This window comes from Phyllostomus hastatus, unplaced genomic scaffold (assembly GCF_019186645.2).
Source record: "Phyllostomus hastatus isolate PE091 unplaced genomic scaffold, TTU_PhHast_1.1 phas_contig_1048, whole genome shotgun sequence".
NCBI classification, from domain to species: Eukaryota; Metazoa; Chordata; class Mammalia; order Chiroptera; family Phyllostomidae; genus Phyllostomus; species Phyllostomus hastatus.
Genome location: NW_025333513.1, coordinates 853,545 through 864,333, shown reverse-complemented (window position 1 = coordinate 864,333; position 10,789 = coordinate 853,545). Strand labels below are relative to the sequence as shown.

Below are 10,789 nucleotides of genomic sequence, written 5' to 3'. Positions count from 1 at the left end.
ATCGGTTCTCCAGGTGTTTCCCTTCAGGCCATGGTCTCCACTGACTGGTCAGCGCCAGGGCAAGGGATCTTTAGTCATTGCAGTTGGTTATGGTGTCGCCCACCTGGTTTTGCTGCTTTTCTGGGCCTGGAGCTGAAACACTTGAGGCCCAGATGTTGTCTCGGGGAAGTGACCTTCTGTGTCTGGCTGTAAATTGCATGGCCATTGTGCTCAGCCATCTGTCTCAGTTTCCCCATTCCAATTGCCAAGGAGTTTCCCTAGCTCCTCACTACCCGGTCTCACTAAGTATGCACGTGTGCATGTCTGGGCATGGGCTGGTATGAGATTGCACAACCCTCAGGTGTGATGCTGTGTCTGTGGATAAACTAATGTGATGAGTGGGCACCTGTGTCAGTACATGGATGCACATGTGTGAACATATAAATCTGTGTGTGGTGCATGGAATGGCACATGTGCACATGCTTGTGAATGTGTGTGTGCACACGCAGGTGTGGAGAAGGCTTGGCTCCTCTGCGTGCTCTACACAGCACAGAGCCTGAACGCTGAGCAAACGGCACTGGGACTCGGCCGTGCTCCTTGCACCGGGTAAGGTGGGGGCTGGTGGGCACAGGGCCTGCTCCCCCATACCCCCACTCACACCCAGGGCGAGGCAGGAGACTGAAGACCTGGCTCATCATTCCCAGGGCCCTGTCCCTTCCCACACCTGTAACTTCTTGAAGATGCAAATTCCTCTTTGCTCCATGCAAACGAGACCCAAGAGCCAAGACTACCTCCCCTTGGGCCCAACCACACGGACCCCTCAGCCTGGCAGCCGGCTTGGGCATTGGAACCAGTTGGGAGTCTGTTCCTGTTTCCCAACGACTGATTCTTTCTCTTCCCTCGGGGGTCTTGGCTCTCCTGGCTGGCTCGCCTGTCCTGGAGAGCGCCTGCCTGGGAGGGCCCCGCACTGGCTGTGGGACTTGGCAGAAGGCCGTGCCCTCCCTGGGGGAGCTCTAAGGCCCTTCCTGGTCTCATGTTTGGGAATGCTCTAGTTACTGTCCCTCACCCTGGAGAGGGGCCTGGTTCTCCCAGACCCTCCTGCCTGGCATGATTACTGCGGGCCCCACTCACGGGACCCTAAGCCTAACCCAGTTCCCCACTGGTGCTCACTTTTCGCCTCCAAGGTTCTATCTTCCCAACGAGGACATGTGTCTTCATCATCAGCCCTGGATGACCCACATCCACAGGGGCTCAACATACACATAAAATGTTCTCCTGACCCATCTTGGTAACAACTGCCCCGAATCCACCAGCTCTCTGTGGGAACCCCCAACCCCAAGCCTTCAGGAGCCCATGGCTCCTGGTTCAAGTGTGCTCAGGAAGCCGGGACGTGTGGGAGAGGCAAGTGAAGGAAACTGCATGAAGAGCTGAAGATGCTCACTGGACCTGGGTGCTGTCCGACACCAGCAAATGCCACGAGGATGTGGCCTACCTGTGGCCGGGCCTTCACACCTGGTTCTGCTGCTGTTACGGGTCCTCGCGGAAGTGAACGTGTGAGCCCCAGCGCTCCGCCCTCAGAAGTGGTAAACCAGAGTGGCCGAGCCAGTTCCCAGGCACAGGTTTCTGGGCTGTCGTTCTTGACTTTGGCACACCCGTGACTCCCCCCATGCCTGCCCACGCCTTTCCAGGAGCCCTGCCACTGTCTGGGGCCTGAGCTGGGCTGGGCAGTGTTCTCCAGAAATCAGCTAGCCCAGCTCAGGCAGTCTCTCTGACCCATTTGTTCTTTCTTCATCCGACAAATGCGCATTGAGAGCTTCCGGTACGCAGCTGCTGAGTGCAGCCTCCTCCCACAGAACCTCTTCTTAGAGGAAATTTCCTAGACTCTTCCAGCATGGTCCTTTCCCGTTATCTCAGGTCCCACCCCACACCAAGAAATGTCTACATGGCAAGAATTTGCTGGAGATGAGGGCTGTGGTCCAGGAGAGACTCCTGTGCAGGCTACAGATTTTTTAGACTCTGCCTCCCAAATGCCCAACGTCCCAGTCCCTTCCCCTCCAGAGCTCAGACCCCCCAGGGTCTGGGTGAGCCCAGATCACAAAATGACAATGGTCTTGTTTTGGACACATACTGGACACTTACCATGTGCCACGTATATAACACTAAACTTTTATGATGAGTTCCACTTCTCATACCTCTGGAGGAAAAAAAAAACTGTCCTCATTTACAGATTAGGGCACTGAGTGTTTAAATATATGTGCAGTGCGTAAGCAGCAGAGCCTAGATCCAAACCCACGCTTGCCTCTGTGGAGTGGAGAGCAGAGGCAGTACAGCCTGGAGGACGGGGTTGGGTAGCATACTTGCAGGGGGAGACTGGCCAGGCCAGTGTCCATCCTTCCAGAGGCCCTGCCACGTGGTGCCCTCTGCTGGCCCTGGGCCCAGGCTGCACCAGCTCCCAGGTGGCCACACTCCCAGCACAGGCCGTGCACACTCCCCTCCGGCCTGGTACACCTCAGGGCAGCCATACCCTAAGGCGGCATTCCTCACAGCTCAGCTGCAATCCCTTCCTGGCTCTTGCTGTCTCACTGTCCAGTGTGTGTTTTTGGGGAGGAAGGGGGCGCTTCTGAGAGGCTTGGAACAGTGGCAGCCCAGCCTTTCAGGCATCTTGGGTGTCTTGGCTGCTGACCAGAGCTAGGAGCTTGGTGCGGGCAAGCATGGCCCCACTCATACACAGCAACCTCCCCCCTTCTCTCTGCCTCTTTTTTCCCCACAGCTCTGTAGGAAAAATTCCTAACACTTGACCCCAGGGCCCTAGACCACCCTTGGGAGGACAGGACCACAGGAACCAGGCAGCAGAAGCAGGCTGGGGTCCTGGTTTTATTGTTCTGTGCCCTTGTACGGGGGCCCTGGGTGGGGGGCCACTCCTGGCCTGGACAGCACCTAGGCCCTGTCATCTTCAACCCATCTATAGGAACGACCAGCAGGGAGAAAGCTAGGACACAGGGTCTAGAGACAGGATGAGAGACGCCAACTGCAGCCATCAGAGCTCTGAGTCTGAGGAGGGGCCTTTTGGAAGCTGGGGCAATGAGCAGGCTTTCAGGGAAAATGTGACAGACGAGGCCAAACTCATGGACACTCCTTTGATGATTTCATCTAATCCTGAGACTTCAAATTCCATCTAATGGCTGATGACATCCAAGTGTAAGAAGCATTTCCCCAGGTCAGAACTAAGAGCTAAAAATGATATTAAGACCCTGACTAGTGTGGCTTACTTAGTTGGTTGAGCATTGTCCTACAAAGTGAAAGGTTGCCAGTTCGATTCCCAGTCAGGGCAGATGCCTGGGTTTGTGGGTTCCGTCCCCAGTTGTGGTGGCCAATTGATGTTTCTCACACTGATGTTTCTTACTCTCTCTTTTTCCCTCCCTCCCCTTCCAAAAATAAAAGTCTCTTTTTAAGAATAAAATGACACTAAGGAAATCCATGGTTTCTAAGCCACCACAGCTCCATTTTACAGTCACCTGAAACCCATCGGTCATGCCAGCCTGCCAGGGTCTGTTCTCTGGACCCCGACCCCAAGCTCCCATTCTCTCAGGCTCAGAGCAACCTCGTGTGCCCCCTCTCTCACTTCCATTCTGAAATACAGGGCTGTCGTGAGTGCCCTTGGTTGCCAGACAGGACTGGACACAGGTGGTGTCATGTCTGGGAAAGTGGCTGGGTCACAGCGTGCAGTTGAGGGAGGGGCCTTCTGGAGAACAGGGTGGGAGGCGCCCAGGTTCAACCTGAGCTGGGGCAGGGAGGTGGCTTGAGAAGACCTGTTTGCTTTGTCAGGAGGGCTGGGCCCAGACCACTGCCTCCCCCGCCTCACCCCCCAGGTGAAAGCTCAACCGAGAGCCCCCTCCCTGTCATCTAGCCCCCGTGGGAATGGCTCAGGCCAGGAGCTACCATCAAACCTGCTCCCTTCTCCCAGGGCCTGGTGACTTCTCGGCAGGTTACAGCCCCAAAGACAAACATTCTGCCAAGCAAATAACTGTCCAGCAGCAGGGGTGCTGGGGAAGGCCTGGGAGTGGGTCTGAGTTGCCAGAAGACAGGGTGGGGGCCCCTCTCCTGCAGAGAACAAACAGCTGTAGGCACCTGGAAGGAAGCAGGATGTGGGTGCACTGACACAGTCCTAGGAGCGGGCACCAGGGTGCTCCCCCAGGGTCTCCAGCCAGTCTTCTAGCTCCCTCACCACGGGCTGCTGCACGTCAGGCTACCCAGAAACAGGAGTCTTGCATTCAGGCCCTTGGGGCAGGGACCAGCTCGTTTGTGGTGCCTCCATGTTCCTCGTGCAGTCTCTGGCCACAGGTTCTTTCACTGAGCTGCCACCTGCAGGGAACTGGCCAGGGAGTCTCCGACCCTTGACCCTCAGCCCCTAGACACACTGCTCACACCCAGGTCCACTGTAGTTCAGAACACAACACACAGCTTTGCCAGCCAGGGTGAAGATCCAATTTAGGGGTCTGCAACTTCAGTGAAAACCATGCCAGCACCTGGGAACCGAGGGCATGGGTTCAAGCCTGTAGGACCCAAGCAACTCCCTCCTTCCCTCCGAGCTCACTTTCCTGTCAATGCAGAGGGGTGATGTTGTGACTGAGGAAAAACTTGAATTCTGAGCCCTTAATTAAGAGTGCTACAGACCAGAAGGAATGGATCCAGTGAACCCACCGTTTGCCGCCATACCTGCCAATTAAGTTTTTCATGCTGACAATGTGTAATCTACCTCTTTTGCTCTTGGCCAAGGTCAGGCCTGTCTCACATAAGTATGTGGAGTAGCTTCCATGTTTTCTTGCTAATTGCCTGGAGCGCGGTCCCTACCTGACTCTTAGGACCCCAGGCAGTCTGCAAAAACTTTCCTAACCCATCAAATACCAGAAGGAGAGCCTGGGGCACCATCAAGAAAACCCATAAGGAAAGATGTATTCCCTCTAGGATGCTGAGGCCCCTGCGGGACTGAGGACTCCCCCTGAACCCGGCCTTGTCTGCTTCTCAGTCGGAAAGATGCCCATCATGCTCTGTGCTCTCCCTGAGCTGCGCGCCCGATTCACAGCGAAGGTGGACGGAGGAGTACTCAACAGACACGTGGGACCCTGGAGGCCTAGGAAGGGCAGCAGATCTCATCATAACCCCAGGACTGATCTCCCAAACATATAACGAACCTCAGGGTCTCAGTCTCCCCGCACGCAGAAGGGAAAAATCCAGAGAGCAAACAGTGTACACTGCAGAGCCAAAATTTGGGGCTAAGCAGGTACATGGGGCTTCAGGGTACAAGAAAACTCACTGACACACGTGACAATTGTTTTTGGTGTGTGTTAATTTAATCATACAAATATTCATTTATACAGTAAGGAAAAACCTCCTCATCTTCATCTCCTCCCAGGCACCACGAGGCCCCACCACAAACACCCACCCAGCTTGCTTACTATACACCCGTCGGGGGGGCAGCCACTGCTGCTCCAGCCTTCACCCAAGGACACAAAGACAAGGCAAGGCAGGGCGGGGTGGGCGATCGAGTGCTTTTCTGAGCCCCGGCAACCCCACCATCCTCTCCTGAGGGGGCTCGGATTGGACTTGGGAGCTGTTTATTCTCATGCCCATTCCCCACCCGGTCACCCTCCAGCCACACCGGCTGTCTTGCTTAGGTTCTTTCTAGGTTGGAAGTGCCTTAGATGGGTTTCAGGTTATAGCCAGTCCTTATAAAGGGAGAGAAATCTGTCTCTTGCAGAAAAATGCCCTGAATTCAACTGTCCCCATGACAAAAAAAAAAAAGGGCATGCACGTGTGCACACACATCCACACACCTCACCCCATGCACACAGACGGGCTCTTCCCGAGCTGGAGCCCCTCCACCTCCCACATTGGACTTCCCACATCCCCTAAGGGTGGTGCCTACCTCACCTCGTGGGTCTGACACTGGTGTTCCTGCCCACAGACAGCAGCTGTTCGGTGAAGAGCAGAAGCTACTGGGGCTGAGAAGGTAGCCTGTACCACCCCACTATCAGTGAGGAAGGCTCACACCAGTGAGTGGAGGCAGAATGAATGGTACAGCTAACCCCTGGTCCAGGGGAGCCATGGACTCCTGCCCCTACTCCATGGCTTGCACTTGCTCTGGCCCTCTGCAAGGATGTGTATGGAAATAGTTTGTTCTCGGGAGGGAAGGCAGCATGACTGGGACAGTCACCTTGCCAGGTCAGGGTGCCTACAAGCGAAAGCAGCAGGTCTCTGCTGAACAGCGGCAGGCAGCTCCTCCCGGGAAACGGTGAAGAGGCAACTTGCACGGGGCACCTAGAGACATGCCACTCCGAGGACTATCAAACGAGGAGAATGCTAGGCATGGGCGGGCTCCAGGGAGGCGGTGTCCCAGGAAGTTGGCACCAACAGAAGTGGCAGTCTGGGCCTAACAGGGTCCTCAGCCAAAAAGTTATCATGAGCCCCTGGCTTGGGCACCTGACAGGGACACCCCTCTGCTCTGCTCAGAAATGGGGTACTCTCCATGTGCATAAAAAGTGGGCACCCCAGTGTGAGCCCTGGTCCAGCCCCAGACCTAGCTGTACTGCCCCGCTCTGCAGGCTGGCTCCACTCCCCCCCCCCCCCCGGGGGCTTCTCCAGTGGACCAAAATATATCCCCTCTTTTATTTCTGGGGGAGGAGGGAAGGCAAAAGGGTTTATTTCATACAAGCTTATCGCTCACAATCAAGCTTTTAAAAAACAGTCTCAGAAGAGGATGAGGAGGAACAAACAACACACATTTTTTGAACTCACACACCCAAACAGAGACAGACAGGCAGGCAGACCCTCACCCGCACCCAGGCTATACGACCCCTTGCAGCCACTCATCACCTGGTCTCCCTCCTTGACTCACACCCCCAGGGTGGGCTGGGGTGTGGTAACAGACAGGCAACTGAGCCCTACATCCTAGATCCATACCCCTGGCTTCCAAACCAACCAACACTTGAGGGAAGGAGGGGGGTGAGAAGAGAAGAGGGACTTTGCATATTCTTGTATCTTTGGCAGACAGCTGTTCTAGCCTGGTTCGAGCTCCCTATGGAGATACCCACATCTCAACCTGCTCAGTATCCACAGGAAGCCAGTGGGGCTTCCCGCCCAAGCGAGCAACCAGCCAGCCAGCCTCTGCTCTGGCTGGGCTGCCTGTTGCCCACCACCTCCCGATAACCACGCATCCTGCTCAGGACGAGGGTCCTCTCATTTCCACCCAAGTGTGGTCTCCAAGATCACAGAGTCAATAACTCTGGCCCTTCCCCATGGCAAGTTCCCCGATTGTGGCTGTATTTTCATACCTTAACAGCTCAGCCTCCACTAACAGGCTATGAAAACACCACAAAAGACAGTGAGAGGAAACACAGGGAAGGGGGTTGTGTGACAACAGAGAAGCATGGGACCTTTACTTCACACTTGCTGGTGAGCTGCACCAACATCCGTGAGTGTGCATGTGGCACGCACATATATGCGGCACAGAGGCACTGCTCCCAGAGTGACTGGGGGCCACTGTGGATGCAGAATCCAAACAGCAGTAAGCACGATGACATTTCTGCCACGGGAAACACGGGAGAAAAGCAGTCTGAACTGTGACAAGTGTGTGCAGAAGGACACCTCTCAGCCTTCGAAACTCCCGCATCATCTGAGGCCTGTCCTCAGGCTTCCTCTGCTGGCCACACAGGGAAGTTTGGTCTTTAGAGAGGTTCTGACAATTACAGATGTCAAAGGTGTAAATCAACAGAAGATGGAAGAGAAAAGAAGAGGAAAGGGGCAATAGCTCACTGGCTGATGCCATCAGACTCTGGATCACGCGGCGTGGCAGATGCCTCCTGAAGCACTGCCCACGAGCCCCCAACACCACACCGGCTCTGAACCTGAACTCCCGGAGCAAGCGGCTATTCTACAAAGAGTATGTTATCCTTTATCTAAAAAAATAGAAGTGTAGAAAGAGGGGGGGAAATTAACATGTGCTCAAAACTACAACCTGTCTGTAGGCAAAATAATTTTTGTTCAAAAAGATGGCTTTTTTCCCCTTCCCGAGTGGCCTAAATACTTGTTAGACTGACGCCTAATAAACAAAACCCAAGGTGGCTGCATGGATTTCTTCTTGGTAGCCTCAACACCACTCCAGCGATTCAGCATTCACACATGCACACTGAGTTTACTCAAAACTAGTCTGTTCTGCTTCTTCCTCTTCTTCCAGGATGGACGATCAGAGCCAGAGGTCCGTGCGATGTGGTCTACAATCCAGAGGAACCCCTTGCCCGCCCGCCACCAAAGTCAACCTTCTGTCTTTTGTTAGTTTTTCTTCTTGCTGACACCCGTTTAAGATTGGCCGAAGGGGTAAGGCCCATGGAGCCCCTGGAAGAGAGTGAACACAGTCAGTGATGGTAGACACAGCAGGTACAATGTGACAACCAAAGCCAAGTTACAGAATCTATGATTCCCAGTGAGGTATAAGGAAACTCCAAGGCACAGATAAGGCTTGAGGGTTGTCCTTACCATGCAAAACCTCAGGAGGCCAAACATCAGCACATTTCAGCCTTGAACAGTGCAGCTCAATGAACTGGGTGCCAGCCCACAAACTAATAGGTCACTGGTTCGGTTCCCAGTCAAGGGAACATGCCTGGGTTGTGGGGCCACATCCCAGGTTGGCGACCTGAGATGACGGTTCTCTCACACATCAATGTTTCTCTCCCTCCCTTCCCCTCTAAAAATAAGTAAGTCTTAAACAAAACAAAACAAAACAAAAAAACCCCCAAACTAGCCCTGGCTGGTGTGGCTCAATAGATTGAGTGCCAGCCTATGAACCAAAGGGTGGCCAATTCGATTCCCAGTCAGGGTACATTGCTGGGTTGCGGATCAGGTCCCTGGTGGGGGGGACACACAAAAGGTAACCACACACTGATGTTTCTCTCCCTCTCTTTCTCCTTCCCTTCCCCTGTCTAAAAATAAATAAATAAATAAATAAAGTCTTAAAAAAAAATAAAGCTAGAGGAAAATATCATTGCTGCTAAGGCATCTATAAATTATAAAACTCCCAGTCCAAATATCAGTATATTTCAAGTTCCTAAGTATTCTCACTCAATCATGCCATCCAAAGATTGGGGGTCTGGGAAAGAGATTCCTCATTTTCAAAGTTCTAGGTCAATCAGTACCAACTTTCCTCTACCTAGGTCTCAAAGCCTTCTTTCCTTCTTGACAATATTTCAATCTCTCAGCTAAAGATCCACTTTCTGCACCTTAACTTCCACGATGTAGGTCACTGCTGGCTAATGACACTTCTATCAACAACAACACTGCGGCAGAAAAGTGACTATTTACTGGGCACCTGGGTACCAGGCCCAGGCACTAGGAGCTTTGCATGCATTTTCTTTACTCCTCATCTCAACAGCCAGGTGAGTATTATCACACCCATTTGACAAATGCCCATTTGACTACAGAGACTAAGAGCCTCATTCAAAGTCAAATGGCAGAGCCAAGGTTCAAACCCAAGTCTGATCTTCTTTTTCTTCACAATGCCTCTCCCTTGTCACATGGTAAGGTTTATTCCAAATTCTCAAAGGCATTTTCTATGCTGCTTGGCTGGGTGGAGAAGGCATCCCAGTCTCACTTCTCTCTTTGGTTAAGATGTGCCAACACCAAAGCAGCTGCATGAACTTGGTGCAGGATGACCTGTGCCTTGTCCACTCCCACGCCCCTCCTGGAGTGTGCCCCCTAAAAAAACCTGGTCAATGCCAAGACCGAGAAGGCAAAGGTAACTGGTGATCAACCTCACTGGGGTCCCACACCCAAAACTGGCCCAGAAGCAGCAGCAGGGGGCCCTTGAACCAAAAGGACCAAATGGGAACAGGGAGCAGTCATCTCAGCTGTAACCAAATGACCAGAAAGGGGCTTCCCTGATTTGACAACTACATTAAGAATCCTGAAAGTAGGTAAAGCTCACAGGGAGGAGGCACAATGACTGAGATGACATCTTCCTTTAGCTTGATGGGATGTGGGCATTCAAAATTTGGCTGCCTTAAAATATGATACATTCCGTCCAGGTTGGTGTCGCTCAGTGCATTGAGGTTGTGGGTTCGAAAGGTGCCTGTTTGATTCCCAGTCAGGGCACATGCCTGGGTTTTAGGCCTGGTCCCTGGTTGGGGGCATGCAAGAGGCAACCAATCTATGTTTCTCTCATACATCAATGTTTCTCTCCCTCTCCCCGCCTGTCTAAAAATGAGTAAAATCTTAAAAAACAAAAACCCCCCAGCACATTTCTTTAAAAGAAATAGAAGTGCTTGATTGCAGAGTTGCCAGTAGTTAGAATCCCTCTTCAGTATGACTGTTTGCTGCCATCTCCCAGCACATTGCCTGGCCCTTAGTAGACACCCAGTAAGTATCTGCTGAATCATAACAGAACGAAGAGGGTATTTCTCAGACTACTACCAGGAGTGTCAAGCTCCTCTAAATCACAGGAATATTAGCCCTTCTAAAACCAAGTTTTTAAACAGCTACTGAGGCCTGGGGACACAACAGTCGGGGTCATGCCATCCATCTGGTCACAGCTTCCCAGGCCCCGGGAGGGGCTGGGCTCTCTGGAGGTGGTTAGCAGCCACGCACAAGCCTCACTCCCTGCTGCAGCGGGTACAGATGGTGTCGCAACAGGAGAGGAGATCTGGGTTCCGCTCTCGGCTCTGCACCAGCTCACCAAGTGACCTTGAGTAAGGTCCCTTCCCCTCACAGGATCTCAGGTTCCTCCCTAAATCTTGCCAGGTTTAAGGTTCTAGCAGTTGAC

General features: G+C 53.0%; 1 protein-coding gene across 1 annotated transcript in view; it reads right to left on the bottom strand.

Moving 5' to 3' along the window:
• Positions 1-5,308: 5,308 nt before the first annotated feature.
• ILRUN (inflammation and lipid regulator with UBA-like and NBR1-like domains) overlaps positions 5,309-10,789 on the bottom strand; it is a 106,757-nt gene continuing 101,276 nt past the window's right edge. The window contains exon 5 of the mRNA XM_045835018.1: positions 5,309-8,370. Within this exon, the coding sequence (XP_045690974.1) occupies positions 8,335-8,370 (36 nt within the window). The 3' untranslated portion in view covers positions 5,309-8,334. The remainder of the gene's footprint in view (positions 8,371-10,789) is intronic.